Source organism: Rhinoderma darwinii, chromosome 1 (assembly GCF_050947455.1).
Source record: "Rhinoderma darwinii isolate aRhiDar2 chromosome 1, aRhiDar2.hap1, whole genome shotgun sequence".
In the NCBI taxonomy this organism is placed as follows: Eukaryota; Metazoa; Chordata; class Amphibia; order Anura; family Rhinodermatidae; genus Rhinoderma; species Rhinoderma darwinii.
This window is the reverse complement of record NC_134687.1, coordinates 412,703,091-412,730,075: the sequence shown is the minus strand read 5'-3', so window position 1 is coordinate 412,730,075 and position 26,985 is coordinate 412,703,091. Positions and strand designations below refer to the sequence as shown.

At 43.8% G+C, this 26,985-nt stretch overlaps 1 gene segment (V, D, J or C); it reads left to right on the top strand.

Moving 5' to 3' along the window:
- The first annotated feature begins 3,692 nt into the window (after window positions 1-3,692).
- The window catches only part of LOC142759357 (Ig kappa chain V-IV region S107B-like), a 38,557-nt gene continuing 15,264 nt past the window's right edge, over window positions 3,693-26,985 (top strand). The window contains 1 exon segment of the V gene segment in view: window positions 3,693-3,714. Within this exon segment, the coding sequence occupies window positions 3,693-3,714 (22 nt within the window).

Here is a 26,985-nt window from a genome sequence, read left to right as displayed (position 1 = left end):
CTTTAAAGCTTGTCCTACTAAAAATTCCTTAGTCACATCCCGAAAGCCCCGCAACTTAAAACCAAAAGCCAAAGCAGAAACGAAACGATTGACCTTCGCCAATGAAAACCCCGCCTCCCAAGCGTCCCCCAACCAATACAAAAGTGCCACCAACCTGTCTTGATCCGTGCTGACGTTACCCAACTCTCTTACCCACTCCCCCCACTGCTTCCAACAAGCAGAATAAGCACTCCATGTCGTACGTGCCAATGACCTTTCGACCAATCGCTCTACGGGACCGAAACCAGATCCCAGAGATGTTCCGGACAAGCCAAACCGAGATGCTCCACTCCCGGTGCCAATTGACGAAATCGATCCCATTGCAAGCGAGAAAGAGCATCAGCGATACAATTCCGTACCCCCGGCACATGCACCGCAACCACCCACGCGTTCAAAGACAAGCACACCAAAACTAAATGTCGCAACAACTGAACTACCGGAGGAGAGTATGCGGTGATGTTATTAATGGCCAGCACAACCCCCATGTTGTCGCAGTAAAAACGGACCTTCTTATCCCTGAGCCTGTCCTACCAAATGGTTGCCGCAACCACGATAGGGAACAGCTCGAGCAGGGCCAGATTCCGCGTGAGTCCACTGGACACCCAGCTAGCCGGCCAGTTACCTGCACACCAAGGACCACCCCTGTACGCACCAAACCCACCTGCCCCAGCCGCATCCGTAAAAAAATTTAAATCACTCGTATCCTGCGCTGGAGCCATCCATAGAGAGCGACCATTATACTGACCAAGAAAATCATCCCAAACCTGATGATCAGCCCGATGCTCTTCCCTGAGCCGCACAAAGTGATGTGGCGCCCGAACCCCCGCCGTCGCTGCCGCCAAACGTCTACTAAAAACTCTCCCCATCGGCATAATCTGGCAAGCGAAATTCAACTTCCCCAGCAGAGACTGGAGATCGCGCAACGTCATCTTCTTCAACCTACAAGCCCGCCGTACCTCCTGACTCAATGACCCTAATTTATCCGCAGGAAGTCGACACTCCATTGCCACCGAATCAATTTCAATTCCCAAAAAACAAATGGTAGAGACCGGGCCCTCAGTCTTTTTTGGCGCCAAGGGGATCCCAAAATCCTTCGCAACCTTCTGCAATGAATGCAGCAAATTACCGCAAATAGGCGAACCCCCCGGGCCGACGCACAAAAAATCATCCAGGTAATGTATCAAAGAGTCGACCCCGGCTACGCCCTTAGTCACCCATTCCACGAAGCTACTAAATGCCTCGAAATATGCGCAAGAAAGGGAACACCCCATCGGAAGACACCTATCCACATAAAAAGCCCCATTCCAAAAACAACCCAACAACCTTTGGCTCTCTGGATGAACCGGCAACAACCGGAAAGCCGCCTCAATATCGGTTTTTGCTAACAGCGCGCCGGGCCCCGCAGCGCGAACTAGCCCCACCGCCTTGTCGAATGATGTGTACACTACGGAGCACAACTCATGATCAATCCCATCATTCACCGACGAGCCCTTGGGAAAAGATAAATGCTGAATTAAACGAAATTTTTGGGGCTCTCGCTTTGGCACAATACCCAATGGGGACACCACTAAATCCTTTATTGGCGGATCAACATACGGCCCCGCCATGCGCCCCAACGAAACTTCTTTTAACAGTTTTTTCGACACGATCTCGGCATGCAAGTAAGCCGACTTAAGATTGCGCCGCGTCACCGGAACCTCATAAGGAGGAGGAGGAATAACGAAACCAACACGAAACCCTTCATAAATTAACTTGGCCGCAACCCTATCTGGATACTCATTTAGATACGGGACCATCCTTTCCACCCTCACCGGCGACAACCCCTTGACCAGCCGAGGAGGACTGGTTCCCTGACCGCTTCTTCCGCATACACTTGGCAGCCCCGTGGGATGAACCATTACATTCTGAACACACGTGCTTGAACTTACATGTGGCCCCGAACTTACACTGGCCATCATTAAATTGCCAGCAGAATCCCAGTTTTGCCCCTGAACCTTGCCCGGCCTGGCTAGACTGACCTACTTGGCCAACGCTCCCGGGAAAGGACTGCTTCACCCGAGCCGTCACCCTCAACGAAAACGCAATATCCTTCTGGTCCCACCGAATCGCCGGCCGAACCGCCTTTCGCTGTCGGAATTGCTCATCGTACCTTACCACGCCTGACCCCCGTATGCCCTATGAGCCTCCCCGATGGCATCAAAATAGCAAAATAACGCCGAGCAATTTTCAGGCGCCTTCTCTCCGATCACGCTGGCTAAAATGGCAAACGCTTGCGACCAATTGACGAACGTCTGCGGGATAAGCCTATACCGCTGACGTTCCTCTTCCTCCTTCTTACTCTCGTCCCGCTTGCCTTTATCCAAATTGAATTTTGCAAGCGGCAGAAGAGAAAAAATCTCCACATACTCGTCCTTCCAGATCCGCTCACGGACCTCCTGTTTTAGGTGTGCCCCTAACGGACCCTCGAAGCATACATACACCTCGCCACGAGCACGATCGTCAAGTCGCACCCGATCGCCATATTTTTGCGCCTCGGTCTGCACGGATACCGCGACCGCCTCCTTAGACGCCGCCAACCCTTCCACAACCCCGGCCCGCGACTGTAACAATCCAACCTCACGGGGACCTTCCCAAACTACCGCCGGGGACCCCGCCGTAACTACAGGCCCCGCAGCCCTATCCAAGCGCCCGACCAACTCCCGCAAGCAACCCACTAAATCCGCTAAGCCAACGCCGTCACGCCCGACCGCGCCGCTACCGGCAGCCGATGCCACGCTTGCTGCCCCCCCGACACCCGATATAAAAATCGCTGGATACGGCAAAGAAGGAGTTACGCACTCACCGGGCTGACCAGCGCTGTGTTCTCGTCAGCCGGACAATCCTGACCTCGTCGAAAATCGTCCACTTCGCCATCCTCCAGATCCTCTCTCGCTGACGACTGGCCATCCCACCGACATCTCCTACACGGGGACAACGACATGCTGACAGATGGGCCGGCTACCTGCCGCCCGACCGCATGGACCCAGACTTCCGATCGGACCTGTTGCCTCGTCGCCGCTGATGATCTAGGCGTCCTCCTTGAAGGTCTCGAGGAAGCCTGCCCCCTGGCCGGAACATCATCATGCGGGGCGGCCGTAGGCTGTTCTCTGGATCTTGCGTCTGATGTAGGAGGGGTGACAGGGAGCCCGGCCTGCGACCCCCTGTGTACCGCCAGACCTCGTCGCGGCTGGGGATTCCAGCCAGGACGCAGGGCCTGGGAAGAGGCGGCCCTCCCAGCTGCCTGGCCTGCAGCGTCCTTTGAAGGGCTCCCCCTGCGACGCCGTGTCCGCGGGACCACCTCCGGGCTGAGGCGTTCTGGAGGGCGGGACCGCCGGGAGCGATGGGGAGTCCCGGCCTGAGCCACCACCGCCCCTGACGACGCTCTCTGCTTCATACGAGCAGGAGCACGGGTTGCCAACTCCCCCCCCGCCGCCACAGTACTAGCACTAGGGAGGGGGCCGGGGGAGGGTAGCCTGTCCCCCAGAGCTACTGACCCTGAGCGCCGGGCCTGGCGTGGAGGCGAGTCAGCCTCCGGGATCCTGGACAGTGCAGCCACGGTCTCCTCCAACCACCCGGGACCGTGGAATGCAGCTGCCGCACGCAGCTGTTCAAGCATGCCGACCTCCGACATGGCAGGTAAGCACGGAGCGCGGCAGCAGAGGGAGCTTATAACTTTCTGTGTTCTTCCTCCCGCTGCTTCCGGCTCAATGCCGAAAACAGCGGGAAGACTGGTAACGTCCCCTGACTCCTCCCTACCCCTCTTCTACCTCCCCCTGCTACTCCCTCCTTCTCCCTCTTAATTAACTCTTTCCCTACGAGGTCCTGTCATGGAGGCTTCCCTCTGAAGCCCTGCGTGCTGCGTCCAGCCTCTTCTATAAGAACAAACTGTATTAATGTTTTACCTGCCTAAAATGTTATTGAATTAAACCGCATAGCACATACAGTTACGAAGGCAGGGCCTAAACGACTGCCTGTCAGTGTAAAACTGACAGTTACAATATGATACGCTCCAGATTTTTGTTAAAGTAATTTTAATGTGCAAAATCTGTAAAGGCATACAAAAAATAGGTGTATATGATATACGTTTAAATAAATCTCTGAATATTCACTGCCTGTCTGAACATTTAAAATTGAATTCAATAATAAATCATAAAATCTTTAAAAGCTGGGCACTAATGCCATAAAGATCTGAACACAGGCGTTGGCACACAGATCAAAAACCTGCAACAAAGTAAAATATGACCAGATATCAGTGTCCTGCACATGCCGGGAAACAAATACAGCAGAAATGTTCTGACCGGCTTTGATAATTTAGTAGCAGTTGTACCACTAAGGACGCACCCCTACAAACATAGGGGCGCAGAAACGGGTACAACTTCGTTAATCTGTGGCAAACAGATCATACTAGTATTTGCTACCACTGTGACAAGTTCTGTAACAACAATATCGAGCCAATATAGCTCTAGATACTTTGTTGTAGGTTTTTGATCTGTGTGCCAATAACCGTGTGTTCAGATCTTTATGGCATAAGTGCACAGCTTTTAATGATTTATTATTGAATTTAATTTTAAACGTTCAAACAGGCAGTGAATATTCGGATAATCTGTAAAACATAAAAAAACTATATACATTTGGTATCTCCGTAAATGTACTGATAAAGTTAACATGTCATTTTAGCAGCGCAATGAACGGCGTACAAAACAACAACTTCAAAACAATGTCATAATTGCTGTTTTAAAATCACCTCGCCTTCCAAAAATTTAATAAAAAGGAATGAAAAAGTTGCCTGTGCCCCAACATTTTACCAATAAAAATGACATATTGTCCTGCAAAAACCAAGCTCTCAGGCCTCATGCACACGACCACATTGGTTTTGTGGTCCGTAAATCCACGGGTCTGTAGCGGACCATCGGACCGAAAAAAAACCTTGCTGTGCATCTGTATCACTTGGAGTCACGGATCCACAACAATTCACCAGTATTGGTGAATCCGTAATTGTGGACCATATAATGCCATGTCCTGAGTTTTTGCGATCCGCAATTGCGGGCCCCACACAGATCAGTGTAAATCACGGTCATGTGCATGGGGCCATAGAAAAGAATGGGTCCGCAATTTATCCAGAAAGATGCGGATAAATTGCGGCCGCAAAAATACGATCGTGTGCATGAGGCCTCACACAGCGATGAAAAAATAAAACCTTTATGACTCTCAGCATATGGCAACATAAAAAACATTATTTTGAAAATAAAAAGAGGTTTTATTGTGGAAAAGTAGTAAAACATAAATAAACGGCATAATTTTCGTATCGCTGTAATCGTACTAACCCACCAAATAAAGTCAACATGTAATTTATACCGCACAGTGAACACCATAAAAATAAATAAAAAGCAATGCTACAATTGCTGTTTTTTTGTGACCTTGCTTCCCAAAAATGGAATTAAAACTAATAAAAAAAATTGAATTTACGGTACTTGAAATTGGTAGGCATGAAAAAAAATCCTGATGTGCAGGCCAAAGAAAACATTTCTTTAGATTCAAGAGGTGATTATCAAGACCCTAATATTTGGGAGCCCAGGAAGGGGAGGACCCAATCACGTCTGCTGCAAGCGGACTGTATTTTACCAGGGCAACACTTGTTTAGAGAAGTTTCCCGTGCTACAATGGAGGAAAGGTCCCAAAAAGATGCAGACACTGGCCTGTGCATAAAGGATTGCTTCAAAGTGTACCACACGTCTATGCATTATTTCTATTATTTATTTACCCCATTATTATAGTACCTTATAATGCCCTGATGTACTCCTCACAGCTTACATATGCCACCACCTTATAAACTGAAATACCAGTAAAACCCCAAACAGAACAACTACCAAGCAAAGTCTGCAATCCAAAAGCCAAAAGGCGCTCCCTCCCTTCTGAGCCCTGCAGCATGCCCAAACAACAGCTTAGATCCACATCTATGCCATTGCCATACCTGGGAGAACCCACTTGACCATTTATGCAGTGTGTTTCTCCAGTGGCACAAGTTGGGCGCCACATATTGCACAGTGAAATGGCATATCAGTGGAAAAATTGCAATTTTCACTTTGCTCCATCAATTGCGAATTCACTTCTGGGAAACACTTGTGGGGTCTAAATGCTCACGACAGCCCTTGATAAATGCCTTGAGGAGTGTAATTTCCATAATGGGGTCACTTCTCGGGGGTTTTCACTGCACTGGTACCTCAGGGCAATGCAACATGATGCCTGGACAACAATCCAGCACAACCTGCATTCCAGAAGGCAAATAGTACTCTCTCTTTTGAGCCATGTAGTGTGCCCAAACAGCATTTCGCAACCACATATGGGGTATTGCCATACTCTGAAAAAATTGCATAGTAAGTTGTGAGTTGTTTTTTCTCCTATTACCCCTTGTGAAAATTAAGCAATTTGAGCTAAAACTACATAATATTGGAAACATTTAGTTTTTTATTTTCATGGCCCAATTCTAATAAAATTTATGAAACACCTGTTGGGACAAAAAGTTCACTACACCCCTAGATAAACCCCTTAAGGGGTATAGTCTCAAAAATGGGTATTTTTTGGGTGTCTCTTATGTTTTGGCAACTAATGGACTCTGCAAACCTATAATGGTGCCTGGAAAACATCCACATTAAAAAACAGACCCCAAAATCTACAAGGTGTTATTGCATTTTTAATGTCTCTATTCAGTCAAGTTGCACACTCGGGCCACATGTGAAATATGTCTAAAAACTGCAGAATCAGACTAAGGCGTAATAAAGATTGAGTTGTGTTTCTTTGTTAACACTTGCTATGTTACAGAAAAAAAATTATATTTCAATTTATTATCTGCAAAATAGTTACATATTTACATTTCACCTCCATTTTTCTTTAATTCTTATGAAAGACCTAAATGGTTAACAAACTTCCTAAATGCTGTTTTAAATACTTTGAGGGGTGCAGTTTCCAAAATGGGGTGATTTATGGGGTGTTTCTAATTAATAATTTTGGAAATGGTCTTGAAAATAGGAGAATTTGCTGCTTATCTTATAAGCCATGTAAGGTCCTAAAAAAATAAAAGGACATTTAAATAAGGGTACCCACATAAAGAAGACATATTGTAAGTGTTAATTAGTACATATTTTGTGTGGTTTATCTGTTTTACAAGAATTGAAATTACAATTTTTAAAATGCAGTTTTTTAAAAATGTTACATACATTTTGGTGGTTTTCACAAATAAACACAGAATGTATCGACAAAAATTGCCACTAACATAAAGTACAATGTGTCACGAAAAAAGTTATTCCCACATAAAGTGACAAATGTCAGATTTAAAAAAATAGGGCTTTGTAAGAAAGGCACAAACTGGCAGTAAGGGTTTAAAAGCTATGGATACCGTTGAAAGTTTTTTTGGGGATAAAAATCATTTCCACAATAGGTCCTTATAAAACGTTTTGTAACAGTTTGCTTGTGCAGCCTGCAAATATTCACATACATTGCAGGCTGCTCTGTCCTGTTCCCAGACAAATCCGTCAGTATAGTGCACTGATGGCTCGATCTTCAGACCATCTGTCTCCTTTTCTGAGCACTCATAAACTAATTTTTGCTGAATTATGTTCAGTACACTGACGGATTTGACTGGGAACATCACGGTGCAGCCTGTAATGTATGTGAATACATGCAAAATACAAGCAAAACCTTACAACATTTTTAATAAAGGTATTTTGGATAACTCCTGAATTATGACTCTATATATGACACATATATATGACACACAAAGTGTGCGTTTTTTTCCCAGTCGTTAACCTCAGTGCAGGATATATACTACATAATGTGGTTAACATGTAGCTGCTGACCTACATTACATGAAACCTTTTCAGACATATGGAAAATATTTGTAACCAAGACAAGTTGCTTGTTTTCTGGTTGCTGAGTTCTGAGGTTTCCCATCTTTATGATATGCAAAGAGTACACTATTTATGTTTCACATCTGGTGTATATAATTGATACGATGTATTATAACAATAGTTAAGAGCACCATCGATGAACCAGTAATAGAACTGCCCTGCTTGGAACAAAACTGACAAGTACCCATGTTACAATATTAATTGGTTCTGGTTTGGCCATTTTAATTTGAAAAAATTATAACTTGAGACCATATCTCAGATAAATAATACAGATAAATTAAGTCTTTACATATAAAAAGCTGCTTTAAGCTGGAAAACACTTTTTATGATGAGGACAGGAGCTTCTTCAGAGTCCTGTAGAGTACACAGTGAACCGTAAAAATAAAATGGGCCTGATGTGCAGATGAGCAGCCCTTCCTGGCACAGGTAAAGAGCAGTACAGGACATGTAGTCCTGTACTGTACTGTAGAGAGGCGCTGCTAGACAACCGATTAGTACGGATGTAGCCATCTTTATCTTGACTCTGATAACTTGCTGCAGCGTGATATCACACAACAAAAGCCATTGAAAAAGTTGTTAAAGTTTCTTGACACTGTGTATTTAATGCATTAAAAGTCAAGATAAAGATGGCTACATCTGTACATGCACTTCAGCAATAGAGGTGTTTTGCCAGTTAAAGTGGTTATCTGTTTTTTTTTAAAATTGATGGCCTATTCTTAGGAGAGCCGTGACCCCTTCAAACAGCTGATCATGGGGGTTCCGAGAGTCAGAGCCCCACCAATCTAATATTGATGGCCTATCCTAAGTTCTAAGGATAGGCCATCAATTTAAAAAAAAAAACATGGTTAACCCCTTTAAATGCCCATGCTAATTGGATAGATCTTCGGCCAATCACGTGCCGCAGAATCGGACTGTCTGTGGCATTGTACGGATGTGGCCATCTTTATCTGATAAGTTGCTGCAGCGTGTTGTTACACAACAAAAGCCATTGAAAAGACAATGAAAAAGTAAAGTTCAAGTTTTCTTGACACTGTGTATTTAATGCGTTAAAAGTCAAAATAAAGACGACTACATCCATATGTTGAATATGGTTTCAAGTTCCAAAAGCCCAGAAGAGTCCATTATACTTTGAAAATATTGTAACCTGAGGCCATTGTAACTTGAAGAAACACTGTACTGTATTTAATATGGGCAAACCCTTAGCTAAAAATCTTCACTAGCTATAGTAAATAGCCCATTATAGCTGCATTCAGTTATACAGTATTTTAATGCAAATGGAATTCCCGCAATATAGTAAAACTTTGCTATAGTCAGGTACTTAGTTAGACGCAAGTTTACTATATTTGCATATGAGAGGCTGGTACAGATTTTATCAACATCCTAATTTAAAGAGGAATTTTATCCTGATATTTCTTCCTCAAAGGGGTATTTCCAAGATGTCATTGATGGTTCAATGTGCCCTGACTGCAAAATTATTATTCTTTATTATTGCTCTTTAAGACCACTGTGTCTCTCTGCTCTGCTTGCCTCCCCTGTATTCCAGTATGCCCAGCTTGGCTGTATGACAGCTGCAACCATCGTGCGCAGGGAAACATCCACATAAACTTGGTGCTAGGAGACACAGGGAGCATCTGGGAGCTGTGGTTTCCCAAAAGCAAACCGCGGTCACGTGGTGTGACCAAATGGGCCGCCCATTCGGCTCTTTGTAGAAAGCAGTACAAACTGAAGATGAGGGGCACCAGTATATCAAAGAGAAGCACCAAGTAAGTCAATATGGGCATGGGTGAGTCTCTTTTTAGGTGCCATTACTGTACTGGGCTTTTGAAAAAAAAAAAATTGATTGTTGGACAACTCCTTTAACCCTTAGGGTATGTTCACACGCTCAACAAAAAACGTCTGAAAATACGGAGCTGTTTTCAAGGGAAAACAGCTCTTGATTTTGAGACATTTTTTAAGCCACTCGCGTTTTTTGCGGTGTTTTTTACGGTCGTTTTTGGAGCTGGTTTTCTATTGAGTCAATGAAAAACGGCTCCAAAAACGACTCAAGAAGTGACATGCACATCTTTTTATGGGGCGTCTTTTGAAAATGCCGTTATTTGAAAATGAGGCGTAAAATAACACTCCGTCCAAACAGAACTTCGTATTTCCCATTGAAATCAATGGGCAGATGTTTGTAGGTGTTCTGCTTCCGACTTTTCAGCCTTTTTGGGGACTTTTACGGCCTGAAAAACGCCTGAAAATAGCCCGTGTGAACATACCCTTAGCCATGTTCATTTTCTTTCTTCCTCCCATCTTCCAAAACTATAACTTTTTTATTTTTCCGATGACATAGTCATATGAGGGTTTGTTTTTTGGGAGACGAGTTGAGTTTTTAACAGCATCATTTGTTGTATCATATAATGTACTGAACAACGGAAAAAACAACTTTGTGGGGTAGAATAGAAAAAAAACTGTGATTCCTCCATTGTTTTTGGGTTTTGTTTTTACAGAATATACCGTGCGGTAAGAACAGCATGTTAAAGTGTACCACTCAGTTAAAAAAAAAATAAAGCACCCTATTTGTGTTAAAATGCTGTCGCAATTACTACTGGCTGGTTCTTTTACTTTAAATCCCTGGTTTTCGGTCCCTTTCCCCATGTCCTATTTGTACCATTCTAAACCAGTGCTGCTGCCTGGCTCACTGGGTGATATCAAACTGCAGCATCTGCAAGTGCCCTCAGTACCCACAATCAATTGTGGCAAGCATTGGGCACACACACTTCACTGACATCTACAGAGAGGCTCTTTTGGCACGTAGCTCAAACTGCTACAGTAGAGCCTTTGTCTCTGAAGATGAGGCCATTAGAGGGAGGAGTGCAGCTGAAAATTGCCAAAGCACTGTCCGTATAAGCAGAGAGTATTTCGGGAGGTCCATGGTAGTACACACGCATAGTGGGGAGCGGCCATAACATTCAGGGTATGTTCACACGCAGTGTTTTCAGACGTAATTCGGGCATTTTACGCCTCGAATTACGCCTGAAAAAACGCCCCTAATACGCCTACAAACATCTACCCATTGCTTTCAATGGGAATTACGATGTTCTGTTCTCACGAGCCTTTATTTTACGCGTCACTGTCAAAATACGGAGCGTAAAATGACGGCTCGTCAAAAGAAGTGCAGGACACTTCTTGGGACGTTTTTGGAGGCGTTCTTCATTTGACTCCATTGAAAAACAGCTTCAAAAACGCAGCGAAAAACGCGAGTTGTTAAAAAAAAACGTCTGAAAATCAGGAGTTGTTTTCAAGCGAAAACAGCTCCGTAATTTCAGACATATTTTACTACTGCATGTGAACATACCCTAAGCGCCGCATTGCTGCTTACATTGCCTTTGCAGCTCTGCCCTCACTGCCTCCAGCCCAGCACTTTAAAACAGATGATCGCTACTGAATTCGCTGGTGCCGGACACACAGAGCGTCTCTCTGTTAGCAGAAATCAGCTGTTTTATAAACTGACAGAATGGGCTCCTCCATTTTCCTTACAGCTTAGATTCCGCAGTCAGCATCTAAGTGGTTAAATCATGGGGATTGGAGTTGTCTCTAATCCTGGCTGTTAGGGTATGTGCACACGATAACGTCCATTATGGCTGAAATTACGGAGCTGTTTTCAGGAGAAAACAGTTCCTGCATTTCAGACGTAATTGCTCGTACTCGCGTTTTGTGAGGCGTCAATTACGGACGTAATTTGGAGCTGTTCTTCATTGGATTCAATGAAAAACGGCTCCAATTACGTCCCAAGAAGTGTCCTGCACTTATTTGACGAGGCTGTCATTTTACGCGCCGTCTTTTTACAGCGACGCGTAAAATTACAGGTTGTCGGCACAGTACATCGGCAAACCCATTGAAATGAATGGGCAGATGTTTGCCGACGTATTCGAGGCTTGTTTTCAGACGTATTTCGAGGCGTAAAACGCCTCCAATACGTCTGAAAATACAGTGAAGGAAATAAGTATTTGATCCCTTGCTGATTTTGTAAGTTTGCCCACTGTCAAAGACATGAACAAACAGTCTAGAATTTTTAGGCTAGGTTAATTTTACCAGTGAGAGATAGATTATATAAAAAAAAAGAAAAGAAAATCACATTGTCAAAATTATATATATTTATTTGCATTGTGCACAGAGAAATAAGTATTTGATCCCTTTGGCAAACAAGAGTTAATACTTGGTGGCAAAACTCTTGTTGGCAAGCACAGCAGTCAGATGTTTTTTGTAGTTGATGATGGGGTTTGCACACATGTTAGATGGAATTTTGGCCCACTCCTCTTTGCAGATCATCTGTAAATCATTAAGATTTCGAGGCTGTCGCTTGGCAACTCGGATCTTCAGCTCCCTCCATAAGTTTTCGATGGGATTAAGGTCTGGAGACTGGCTAGGCCACTCCATGACCTTAATGTGCTTCTTTTTGAGCCACTCCTTTGTTGCCTTGGCTGTATGTTTCGGGTCATTGTCGTGCTGGAAGACCCAGCCATGAGCCATTTTTAATGTCCTGGTGGAGGGAAGGAGGTTGTCACTCAGGATTTGACGGTACATGGCTCCACTCATTCTCCCATTGATGCGGTGAAGTAGTCCTGTGCCCTTAGCAGAGAAACACCCCCAAAACATAATGTTTCCACCTCCATGGTTGACAGTGGGGACGGTGTTCTTTGGGTCATAGGCAGCATTTCTCTTCCTCCAAACACGGCGAGTTGAGTTAATGCCAATTAGCTCAATTTTAGTCTCATCTGACCACAGCACCTTCTCCCAATCACTCTCAGAATCATCCAGATGTTCATTTGCAAACTTCAGACGGGCCTGTACATGTGTCTTCTTGAGCAGGGGGACCTTGCGGGCACTGCAGGATTTTAATCCATTACGGCGTAATGTGTTACCAATGGTTTTCTTGGTGACTGTGGTCCCAGCTGCCTTGAGATCATTAACAAGTTCCCCCCGTGTAGTTTTCGGCTGAGCTCTCACCTTCCTCAGGATCAAGGATACCCCACGAGGTGAGATTTTGCATGGAGCCCCAGATCGATGTCGATTGACAGTCATTTTGTATGTCTTCCATTTTCTTACTATTGCACCAACAGTTGTCTCCTTCTCACCCAGCGTCTTACTTATGGTTTTGTAGCCCATTCCAGCCTTGTGCAGGTCTATGATCTTGTCCCTGACATCCTTAGAAAGCTCTTTCGTCTTGCCCATGTTGTAGAGGTTAGAGTCAGACTGATTAATTGAGTCTGTGTACAGGAGTCTTTTATACAGGTGACCATTTAAGACAGCTGTCTTTAATGCAGGCACCAAGTTGATTTGGAGCGTGTAACTGGTCTGGAGGAGGCTGAACTCTTAATGGTTGGTAGGGGATCAAATACTTATTTCTCTGTGCACAATGCAAATAAATATATATAATTTTGACTATGTGATTTTCTTTTTTTTTTTTTTATATAATTTATCTCTCACTGGTAAAATTAACCTAGCCTAAAAATTCTAGACTGTTCATGACTTTGACAGTGGGCAAACTTACAAAATCAGCAAGGGATCAAATACTTATTTCCTTCACTGTAGGTCGTGTGAACCCAGCCTCATAGTGAGGTGTCGGCTGTGACATACAGCCAACAACTGTGGCGTGTGGAGCAGGTTCAGCCCCTGAGCCCACTCAATACTCTCCCCTACCAACTATGACTGCACCAGAGTTAATAAGAATCAAGCCGGAGTAAGATGCAACTAATTTATTAGGAAGCACATGCCTCTAAATAAATTTGTTGCTTCTTCGGCTGTAGGTGCGCCACTTCATAAAATCTATGCCAGTCCCAGTCACTAGTGTAAATTATAGTAAATGTGTCGTGCCATAGGTAACCATGCCATTTTCCGCTAAGCTCTGCCTACTTGTTTTTAAAGTGGCTGGCGAGAGAGGTGGACATTACTCAAAAGCCACAATTTTTGCGACTTTTGGGCTGATTGCGACATTATTAAATTCTCCCATTATTTCTCTTCTACACACTTATTTCTTATTAATTAAATTAAAATCAAATACATAAGAAATTCCCTTTAAAAATAGTTCAGCATAGCTGTACAAGAAATATAATGCAGATGTATAGTAAATGTACTTTAAAGGGGTTCTCCACTTTGGACAATCCCTACTTGTTAGAAAGGTCCCTTGACAATAAGAAGATACTAAAGTATCCCCCAGCGAACAGCTGTGATCTGTGCGGAAGTCTGGCAGTAAGTTTTACATTTTCATGCAGCGCCACCTCAGGGGAAATTAAGTATTGCATAATGCTCATTCAAATCAATAGGTTGTTTATGTAATTCAAGACAGGACAGATTCTCCAGAGCGAGAGACAACTTTTGTTAATACTCTGTCCCAAAGATGAGGATCCTGAACAGAGAAGCTCTCTCCATTAAATCAGAAGGGGTTGTCTTATAATGGCAACTTCTTTTCTAATAGAAGCCATCTCGGCGATCAGCTGATCGACATGGGTCCAGCTTCTGAAACTGCTAGGAGAAGTTGTGGCTAGCCATACATTTCCCTTGCAGAAGTTGGTAATATGGGACAGTAGTATTACATAATGCCCCTGAGAACTGAATTTCAGACCATGTAATACCTGGCTGGTCCAAGTCTGCCATAGAGAGCTGTGTTTTGTTAAAAGCTCTACATATGTAGCCATTTTTATCTGGACTCTGATAACAAACGCCCTTGAAAAGTAATTGAAAAAGTCATTTTAAAGTTTCCATTTAATGCCTTTTAAGTCAAGATAAAGATGACTACATCTATACGTTATGTCTAATGGAAGACAGAACACCCGTTTTGTAAGGACCATATATTCTACTACGGCACATGGGTAGGGGTTATTTTATTGCTACAACTTTAACTGATCTGTGTATTTTAATATCTGCTTATATCTTGACATTTCCTTCTTTTAAATAGCTGCATAGCTTATAAGCATCTTAAGAACCTTGTTTATGTTCTACTCCTCCACCACAAAAAGATTGTTCCTCTGATATTGAGTCATGTCAATGGGGCACTCAGCCCACACATTGGTGGGTTTCCTGTTTGCTGCGAGCATGGCAGGAAGTCATGTAACTACTCATTTACCTGCATCTGCAGATTTTACTGACCTAATAATGTTTTCTATTCTGTAATGACAAGTTTAACCCCTTCCCTTGGCAGTCATTTTTCTGTTTTTCAATTTCGCTTTTTTATCTCCACCGTTCAAAAGCCATAACTTTTTTATTTTTCCGTCACTACAGCCGTATTAGGGTTTGTTTTTTTGCGGGGCAAGTTGAAGTTTTCCACACCATCATTTATTGTATCATATAATATACTGGGAAACTGAAAAAAATATCTTTGTGGGGTTTTTGTTTTTTAAATACATGATTGGAAAAAATGATGTGGGGTCCCCCTGATTTTTCATAACCAGCCAGATACAACACAGTAGCAGCAGGCTAGCATTACCAGGGTGGGAAGGACCACTGTTTTTGGGCTTTCCCAGCCTAATAATACCAGCCTGCAATATCCCCAGTGCTTGACCGTCATCACAGATGGTTGGGTACTGTATCACACCCGGCTCTTCCCGGTACCCCTGGTAGCCCAACATTAAGCCCCGCCTTAGTAATGGATGCTGTCAATCAGCCAGCGGCCATTATTAAGGTGATAGTAATAACGTTTTAACCCCTTCCCGACATTGGACGTATCCATACGCCAAAGTTGGGTAGCGGGAAGTATGGAACGGGCTCACGGAGTGAACACGCTCCATACGATGCGGGTGTCGGTTGTTTGTTACAGCCGACATTTCAGAGTAATGAGCGGCATCGTGCTCGAGCGCAATCCCGCTCGTTTAACTCTTTAAATGCTGCGGTCAATAGCGACCGCAGAATTTAAATCGTTAGAAAGAGGGGGGCGACCCCCTCTAACAGCTCTTCCCGCCCCCTGCAATGCAATCGCGGGGGGACGATGGTTCCTATAGCTGCCTGGGAGCCTAATGAAGACCCCAGGTCCGCCGTCTTTGTGCACCTATTAAGCCCTGCCTCCATCAGAATCACGATATACTGCAATATATTAGTATTGCAGTATATCGTGCAAGTGATCTAACGATCGCTGGTTGAAGTCCCCTAGGGGGACTAATAAAAAATTAAAAAATGAGTTAAATAAAGTTTTTTTTGTGTAAAAAAATAAAAATAAATGAAAAGCTCAAAAAAAAACCTTTTCCATATTTTGCCCCTAGCGCATAGTAAAAAAAAAATAAAATAAACATAATTGGTATCGCCGCGTCGTAAAAGTCTGAACTATTACAATATATCATTATTTAACCCACACGGTGAACGCCGTAAAAAAAAAATATTGTAAATGCCAGAATCTCTATTTTTTGGTCACCTAATTTCCCACAAAAAAATCAAACCGTCGCATGTACACCAAAATGGTATTATTAAAAACTACAGCTAATCCCGCACAAATAAGCCCTCATACCACTTAATCCACGGAAAAATAAAAAAGTTATGGCGACACAAAATAAATTCTTTTTTACACTTAGGTTTTTACTTGGAAAAGTAGTAAAATATAGAAAAAACTATATTGGTATTGCCGTAATCGTATTTACCCTCAGAATAAAGTTAACATGTTGTTTTATTTGGGCAGTGAATTCCGTAAAAACGGCACGCAAAAAACCATGGAGGAATCGCTGTTTATTTTCAGTTTCCACCCCACAAATAATTATTGAGAACAAAAAAGCTGTCATTAAAGTAGTCCAACAACCGAACCTGTAAAAAAACTCAGAAAAACTTTGTAACACAAAAAAGCAAAGCAATTATTATTCTTACCTTTCCTGGATCCAGCGCTGGAGCCGCAATATCAACGAGCTGGGCCCTATATATAATCCTATCATGTATGATACTGCCTGCTGAGCCACTGTATCTAATCCTATCCATATAAAAAAAATATACAAAAGTAGGTCGCCCTCCAAGTAATGGTGAAAAAAGTAGGTTTGTTTATACGGTAGGTTTGTTTATCCGCCTTGGTGCGACGTTTCGGCTCTAACACTGTAGCCTTCCTCAAGCATAATTCATGTGTACACAACAGAAGTTTATGTAAGGAAGTGACAATTGATCCTTATTTACAAGTGATTAACAAAACAGTCATAAAAATACAGTAATTCACAGTAAGGAATCCATATTGGAACTGACCAGAAGATCCATTACAACTGATGAAGCAACTATAATTTATTTATAAAGTGTACTAGTGTTTTAAACTTGTAAAGTGTATAAAGTGCTCAATAGTATACTAATCATATACAATATACATCTGTGTAAAAAATACTTGTTACCATAATGCCATGGGATCCAGGTGCCAGTGTGTTTTAGTGCCGATATTGCGCATGCCCAGAGAGAAACAAGTGAGGACTGATGAGAAATTAAGCCGACAGTGTTCTATCCTACTGAGCATGTCCGCACATGTGCAGTTCGTACAGGAAGTTGTCAAACGGCCATATTGGTAAAGGGAGATCACCGTTGAGAAATTAAATGAGTTTTCCAAGTTATAACGTGTATGTGTTAATGCTTTTATCTTACAGTCTCCAAATTGGCCCAGTTTCCAGATGCTGCCGTGGGGCACATAACTGGTGACGTCACTCTCTGGCCGCTGTGTTTATCATCAATTTTCTTCCGGGTGTACGACACGTCACTAATAACGTGCCGTGTATGGGCTGTTCTGTTATACAGCCAGTAACGCGCATGCGTGGTCCCAGCTGTTCTCTCGAGCATACTGGCTGTATATCAAAACAGCCCATACACGGCACGTCACTAGTGACGTGTCATATACCCGGAAGAAAAACACAGCGGCCAGAGAGTGACATCACCAGTCATGTGCCCCACGGCTACATCTGGAAACGGGGCCATATTGGAACCTTTAAGTACATTACAAATGTATTTACATTCAGAAGTTAAAAGCATTAAAACATATATTTTTAACTCGGAAAACCCCTGTAAGCTATGTTCTATCCTACTGAGCATGTTCGCACATGTGCAGTTCGTACAGGAAGTTATCAAACGGCCATATTGGTAAAGGGAAATCACCACTACAGAGGAGTCACCTAGCAATAGTAACAACAATATGTATGATCACAATTTAGAAATACATTTAAACATCAATCAAAAAGGAGGACACTGACCAGGGCACTAAACAGCCCTGGGTTCCAGCACTGGAGCCGCAAAGTCAGCGAGTTGGGCCCTATATCTAAGCCTATCATGTGTGATACTGTCTGCTGAGCCACTGTATCTAATCCTATAGTTATAGGGTTAGAGTGCTACAGATATGCTGTCTCCTATATACACCTATACACATACATATACACACACATTTTTTTTTTGGGGGGGGGTGGACATATGTTAGTACAAGGATATTTACTGTTGGGACCCTGTATCTAAGTCTATCATGTTTGATACTGTCTGCTGGGCCATGTTTCTAAGCCTATCGTGTGTGATACTGTCTGCTGAGACAAGGTGGGTATGTGGGACTACCTACAGGGGATTGCATGGCACTGTCTACAAGGGGGATATATGGCAGGGGGACTGTGTGTAACCATACAGGGGGGGTTGTGACACTATAGACAGGGGGCTGTGTGTGGGGCACTCTCTACGGGTGTCTTTGATTAGAGCCCCATGACATAACTTTGCTCCAGAAAGGCCAAATTTGCCCCTGAGGGTTAGTACAAGGATACTTACTGCTGTGGCCCTGTATCTAAGTCGATCACATGTGATACTATCTGCTGGGGCCATGTATCTAAGCCTATCATGTATGATACGGTCTGCTGAGACAATGCATTCAATTCTATCCAGCGGTGTAGCTATAGTAGCCCTAGGGTATGTTCACATGCTGTGTTTTCATGTGTATTCCGGGGCATAAACGCCTTGAAATACACCTAGAAAAACAGTAGCTAAACGCGACAAACATCTGCCCATTGAAATCAATGGGAAAAACTGCATTAAGTTCAGATGGGGCGTTTTTTTACGTTTTAAAAAACGGTGCGTAAAAAGACGCTCCGTAAAAAGGAGCGTGTCACTTCTTGAGCCGTTTTTGGAGCTTTTTTTCATAGTGTCAATTCCAAAAATGACTTAAAAAAAAGACCTCTAAAATAGTTTTCAGCTACAAATACGGCTGAAAATTAGGGACTGTTTTCCCTTGAAAAAAGCTCCGTCATTTTCAGCCATTTTGGATTTTCCGTGTGAACATACACTTAGAACATACCCGATATGTATGTAAAATTATTTGTTTTTTTTGGCAGGGGGGGTTGTAAATATATGTCTCTGGGCTTGTGCCCTTGGTCTTTTAAGACCCTAGCGACGCCGCTGGGGCTACTAGAAAACAAAATGTTGGTGAGGGCCCATTATCTATGCAGAATATGTATATGTCCAATCTTAATCACATCCCAAATTATGCTGGTATTAATGTGCACATGAGTCTAGCACTTCATAGAACGGGATGGGCTCTAAATTAGCTGTAAATAGGGATGTTTTCAGCTGGACCTTTGGGACTTATAACTGTGAATCTGGGCTTGTAAGAGTTTTGTTATTTATGTAGCCCTTAACCCTTACACGGGATCCCAACTGAGAATGGCGCAGTGATGGAGACAGACACAGTACTGTCCAAAGAAACAAGGCTTTATTCCAGGTGGGGCACAAGGCATAATAATTCCAAGCAGTCGTATTTAGCATAGCATGTATAGGGTAGGCACAAAGAGTGGCGCTTACAGTATCAAAGAGACACTTAGCTTGTCATTGACAACAGTCTCTAAGTGGCACTTAGCTTGGTGGTTACAAGTGTCGTTGGCCCTTGACTTGGCAGCACAGTTTCTGGTGTTTGGACACTTTCTTGGGCAGGGTGATTAGGCTTTTACCAGGGGCGTAGCTAAAGGCTCATGGGCCCCAATGCAAAAGTTCTTATTGGGCCACCCCCCGCAAACTCCTCATGGCCGACGGTCCGCAGCTTTCAGCTGCATCGCTGGGTCTCCTAAGTAACCCAACAATGCAGCACTAGCAGCCGGGGCGTCACTAAGGCTGGGTTCACACACCCTATTTACGGACGTAATTCGGGCGTTTTAGCATTGAATTACGTCCGAAAATGCTGCTCAAAAGCGTTGGCAAACATCTGCCCATTCTTTTGAATGGGTCTTACGATGTTCTGTGCCGACGGTCATTTTTTTTACGCGCCGCTGTCAAAAGGCGAAGCGTAAAAAAGACGCCCGCGTCAAAGAAGTGCCTGTCACTTCTTCAGACGTAAATGGAGCCGTTTTCCATGGACTCCATGGAAAAACAGCTCCAATTACGTCCGTAATGGACGCAGCGAAAGGCGCCTGCACATGCCATTACGGCTGAAATTACGGTGCTGTTTTCTCCTGAATAGCTCCAATACATATGTGTCCGCCCCCAAAAAAATGTGTGTATAGGAGACAGCATAGCATATCTATAGCACTACGACCCTATAAACTATGGATAGGATTAGATACAGTGGCTCAGAAGACAGTATCACACATGATAGGATTAGATACAGTGGCTGAGCAGACAGTATCACACATGATAGGATTAGATACAGTGGCTGAGCAGACAGTATCACACATGATAGGATTAGATACAGTGGCTGAGCAGACAGTATCACACATGATAGGATTAGATACAGCGGCTCAGCAGACAGTATCACACATGATAGGATTAGATACAGTGGCTCAGCAGACAGTATCACACATGATTGGATTAGGTATAGGGCCCAGCAGACAGTATCATACATGATAGGATTAGATACAGTGGCCCAGCAGACAGTATCACACATGATAGGATTAGATACAGGGCTCAGCAGACAGTATCACACATGATAGGATTAGATATAGTGGCTGAGCAGACAGTATCACACATGATAGGATTAGATACAGTGGCTCAGCAGACAGTATCACACATGATAGGATTAGATACAGTGGCTCAGCAGACAGTATCACACATGATTGGATTAGATACAGTGGCTCAGCAGACAGTATCACACATGATTGGATTAGATATAGGGCCCAGCAGACAGTATCACACATGATAGGATTAGATACAGTGGCCCAGCAGACAGTATCACACATGATAGGATTTGATACAGGGCTCAGCAGACAGTATCACACATGATTGGATTAGATATAGGACCCAGCAGACAGTATCACACATGATAGGATTAGATACATTGGCTCAGCAGACAGTATCACACATGATACGATTAGATACAGGGCCCAGCAGACAGTATCACACATGATTGGATTAGATACAGGGCCCAGCAGAAGGTATCACACATGATCGGATTAGATACAGGACTCAGCTCGCTGACATTGCGGCTCCAGCGCTGGACCCAGGAAAGCTAAGAATAATAATTTTGCTTCTTTATGTGTTACTGATTATTTTTGTGTGTTTGTGTTATTTTACAGGTTCGGTTGTTGGACTTCAGATACGAGGACTTCAATGACGGCGTTTTTTTTATTCTCAATAAAATGGTTAATGAGGGTTGTGTTTTTTTATTTCAATAAAATATTTTTTCTATGTGCTTGTATCTTTTTAAACTTTATTATCACCGCCTTAGTAATAGCCGCTGGCTGATTGAGAACCCCCATTACTAAGGCGGGGCTTAATGTTAGTCGTTGCAAAGGCCAACACTAACCCCCATTATTACACCGGTACCCACCACCACCAGGGCTAATGGGAAGAGCCGAGTACGAAACAGTACCCGACAATCTGTAGTGACGGGCAGGCACCAGGGCGGCCGCAGGCTGGTAGTATTATGCTGGGGAAGGCCAAAAACAGTGGCACCTATCACCCTGGTAATGCTGCCTGCTGCTGCTGTGTTGTATCTGGCTGGTTATGAAAATTGGGGGGGGACCCCACATTGTTCTTTCCAATTATTTATTTTTATTTTTTATTTTTTAAATGACGTGGGGACCCCCCATTTTTCATAACCAGCCAGATACAATAAAGCAGCAGCAGCCTAGCATTACCAGGGTGGGAAGGGCCACTGTATCTGGCCTTTCCCCTCCTGATACTACCAGCCTGTGGCCACCCCTTTGCCTGACCATCACTACAGATGGTCAGGTACTGGATCGTACCCGGCTCTTCCCAGCACCCCTGGTGGCGGTGGGTACCGGGGTAATAAAGGGGGTTAGTGCTAGCCTCTGCACCGGCTAACACTAAGCCCCGCCTTAGCAATGGATGCTGTCAATCAGCCGGCGGCCATTACTAAGGCGGTAGTAATATAGTTTAAAAAAAAAACAAAGACATAGAAAAAATATTTGATCTAAATAAAATAAAAAACCACACAACCCTCATTAACTATTTTATTGATAATAAAAAAAAAAGCCGTCATCGAAGTAGTCCTGGAATCCGCCGTAGTCCAACGACCGAACCTGTAAGAAAACACACAAAATAAACGATTAGTAACACATGTGTTAGGCTTAGATACAGGGCCCATGTGTGATACTGTCTGAGGGACCCTGTATCTAAGCCTACCACAACGTAGTCTTAGATACAGGGTCCAGCAGACAGTAATCTTATACAGTATAAGATTACTGTGTGCTGGACCCTGTATCTAAATCTACAGTGTTGTAGGCTTATATACAGGGCCCAGCAGACAGGATCACGCATGGGCCATGTATCTAAGCCTACCATGTGATTGGCTTAGATACAGGGCCCAGCAGACAGGATCACGCATGGGCCATGTATCTAAGCCTACCATGTGATTGGCTTAGATACAGGGCCCAGCAGACCGCATCACACAATCTGTGATCCTGTCACATGGGCCCCCTAAGCCTGCTACATCGTAGGCTTAGGGGTTGTGCAGTCCCTAAACATTGATCGCCTATCCACAGGATAGGCCATCAATAGCTGATGTGTCGGGGTCGGACTCCCGGGATCCGCCAATCAGCTGTTTTGAAGGGGCCACAGCACTCGTACGAGAGCTGCTTCTCCTTCATTTCACTACTCACTCACACTGTGAATCGCCGACACCGATTCACAGTGTGACCGGAATGAAGTCACCGGAATGAAGGGGAGCAGCTCTCGTTCAAAACAGCTGATTGGCGGTTCCCGGGAGTCGGACCCCGCCAGTCAGGGCTAATCTTACCTTCCTCTTCAGCCGCGGCGGTAGTTCTGTCCTCTCGATTCTGTGCGTGGCGCATAGCGCTGTGACGTCATGCGCTTGACGGCAGGACCTCCGCTGCGATCCGGAACCAGGAAGGTATGTACAGTCTGTTACTATAGTAACAGGGGCCCGCGGCCCAAGTTACTATAGTAACTTTTTATTGATGTGGTGCGGGGGGGCTGTGGGCCCCCCTGGCTTCGGGGCCCGGTCGCAATTGCGACCGCTGCGACCCCTATAGCTACGCCAGTGGCTTTTACCCTTCCTAGGTACAGGATTATGCTGGAGTGGTCCAAAACCACTCACAGGGCCTTTTCCAGTCATCAAGCACTCTCCCTGGCAGATCCCAAGTCGTACATTACTCCGGTAGGGTTGAGATGCTGGAAGTGGTCCAAAACCACTCAGCAGGACATACAAGGTATGCCTTTGAAACGGTGAACGCTAGCATGACCTAGTCCTCTCACAGACCTCCTCTAGTTCTCTCCTATGTGGTAAGTCCTGTGACACCTGACAGGCTCTCTGTCAACACTCGTCACTGTGGCTCTCTCTGAAAACTCACTGACACTTCTCACGACGAGGCGCGCCAAGAGGCCTATTAAATAGTCTCGCTCCATTCTAGTACAGAGCCTGTGCAGCAACAAGGTACTGCTATTAACTTATATTTGATCAGTATTAGGCCCTGTTCACACGGCGTGTATTCAATGCGTATTTTGGGGCATTTTACACGCTTAAATAGGCTCTGTCACCACATTATAAGTGCCCTATCTCCTACATAACAGTGACAGTAATGCTTTTTATTTAAAAAAACGATCTATTTTCACCACTTTATTAGCGTTTTTAGATTTATGCTAATGAGTTGCTTAATGCCCCATTAATGCCCTTAATGCTTAATGTATGACGCTGACCAATCAGCATCATGCACTCCTCTCCATTCATTTACACAGCGCATAGGGATCCTGTTAGATCCGTATGTGCTGTCTTATACTAACACATTAACAATACTGAAGTGTTAATACAGTGAATAGACATTCCACGGGATGTCTATTCTCAATCTCTGCACTTCGTTACTGTTTTCTATGTTAGTTACAGCAGAGGAAGCGTGATCTCGTTGTAACCCGTCATTTACCGCGTAATCTCGTGAGATTACGCGTCCTCTGCTGTAACTACCACAGAGTAACGAAGTGCAGAGATTGTGAATAGACATTCCGTGGAATGTCTATTCACTGTCTAAACACTTCAGTATTGTTAATGTGTAAGTGTAAGACAGCACATAAGGATCTAACAGGATCCCTATGCGCTGAATAAATGAATGGAGAGGAGTGAATACACTCCCCTGTACAACGCCCACTTGGTCTAAAGTAAAAATACGCCCACTTGGGCATTAAGCAACTCATTAGCATAAATCTAAAAGCGCTAATAAAGTGGTAAAAATAGATTGTTTTTTAAAATAAAAAGCATTACTGTCACCTACATTATAGCGCCGATCTCCTTATGTAGGAGATAGGGCACTAATAATGTGGTGACAGAGCCTCTTTAAGGAAGCTTCCCGAACAAATCAATGGGAAATGGTGGCATTAGTACATATAACGCTTTTTTTACGTGAGCATATTTAAAATATGCACCGCGTAAAGAAAAGCATCAGGTCAATTTTGGCGCCTAAATCGTGCACATGCAGGATCCACCTGTAATCAATCACATCTAAGTTATGAACATCGATGTGATCGATAGCAGCTCGATCCTGCATGTCAGAGTCACGCAGGACCCGCTGTCACTGAACCCGTCAGTCCCGCGGACCTGACAGATACAGGTTTCAGCGCTAGATACAGCCGCTCTGTGTACAGGATACAAAGCAGCTGTATCTCAAAAAGTACAATTATTTTTTAATAAAAAGCATTTTGAAAGTTGCACCAATCACACTTATTATTAGAAAAAAAAGAACAGTTTCCAAGGTGTACATAGCCTTGAGGGTATGTTCACACGGCCTATTTACGGACGTAATTTGGGCGTTTTTTCCCCGACTTACGTCCGAAAATAGCGCCTCAATAGCGCTGACAAACATCTGCCCATTGAAAGCAATGGGCAGACGTTTGTCTGTTCACACGAGGCGTAATTTACGCGCCGCTGTCAAATGACGGCGCGTAAATAGACACCCGCGTCAAAGAAGTGATCTGTCACTTCTTTGGCCGTAATTGGAGCCGTTATTCATTGACTCCAATGAATAGCAGCACCAATTACATCCGTAATTGACGCGGGGTTCAAGCGCCTGCACATGCCGGTACGGCTGAAATTACGGGGATGTTTTCAGGCTGAAACATCCCCGTAATTTCAGCCGTTACGGACGCCCTCGTGTGAACATACCCTAAAGCTGGGGCACAGATGGAGTCTAGTGAGTACTAGTGCAGAATTGCAAATTAATTATTTGAGACTGTTCCATGAAGACAATTATTCACAGCACAGAACTGCAATAAAATATGGACTTTCTCAAGGGCACAAGCAGAAGACAAGAGTGAAAATTTAAGTGATAGCTGAATATTTTGAATAAACGTTTTATAATGGGGTTCTGGTTTTCTTAAAAGTTCTCAAATGTGAGTTTATATATTTGTCAAATATTCTGGATTATTGCACAATTATAGACAATGCGGTACCTATCCACTCCCATTGAGGCCAGATTGAAGGAATTTTACTGTATTTGTAACGGGAATCTATGGACGTTTTTCACTATTCCAGGACTGCCACTCTCTTTGTATCATGGTAAAATTAAAAATGATGATCTAGGAAGCTGCATACCTAGCTCCCACGATAATGGCATGTCATTCTGATCTTAAAACAGATCTCAGTATGTTGTAATGTGACATGATATTCTTACATAACCCAGCCCATATTTACCGGACAAACTAGGCACAGAGAATAGGAAATCCCTGTCAATGAGTGACACCTTGTGATTCATTTTAAGTATTACACTTAATTTTGCTAGCTTTGATTTACGGCACAGATGTAGCGATCTTTAACTTGACTTTTAATGCAGTAAATACACAGTAAAAAACTTTCACTTGACTTTTTCAATGGTTTTCAATAGCTTTAGAGATAGGTTATCATGCTGCAACAAGTTATCAGAGTCAAGATTGCCACATCTGAATGTATAAGGCCAAGATTACACCTGCAGTTTTCAGTGAAGTTTTTGGCTGTTTTATGAGTTAAATACAGGGGTGGACACAAAAGTAAGGAGATGCAACAGGCCCTGTTCACATTAGGCTCCATAAGGCTCCATTTTCCTTTTAAACCCTTTAGTCTTACATTTACCCTAGGTAAGGTATATAGGTAGGGGCAACAGACCGTATAACTATCTGGGACAAGTTTCATATTATCCAGGGACGCTTAGGGTTTGGCGTCTTTGGTGGGTGTGTCTTATGGGGGCATGGTTTATCTGGTGGGTGTGACTAGTGGGCATGGCTTTCCAGAATTACAAAAAAATGACAAAAATGTCTGCAGTAGTTATGCTGATAACTACTATGGTTGCCGTTATGTCTCTGTTTATCTGGTTGTTTACAGAAACTGGTAGAAGTATTCCTGGGTGCTGGCCATACACTAAGAAGAAAGGAGAAGAGCGGGTAGATTCCCCCGTATGGTTGTTGTAGGCAAATTTGGCCCATGGAAGTAGATTTGCCCAGTCGTCTTGCCGTGGAGACAAAAATTTCTGAGGAAACTTTCAAGTATTGGATTAATCCGCTCTACTGGACCATTTGATTGAGGATGGTAAGCGGAAGAGAAGTCAAGCTTGACCTCCAGCAGTTTGCACAAGGCTCTCCAGAACTTGGATGTGAACTGTACTCCTCTGTCAGAGACAATATG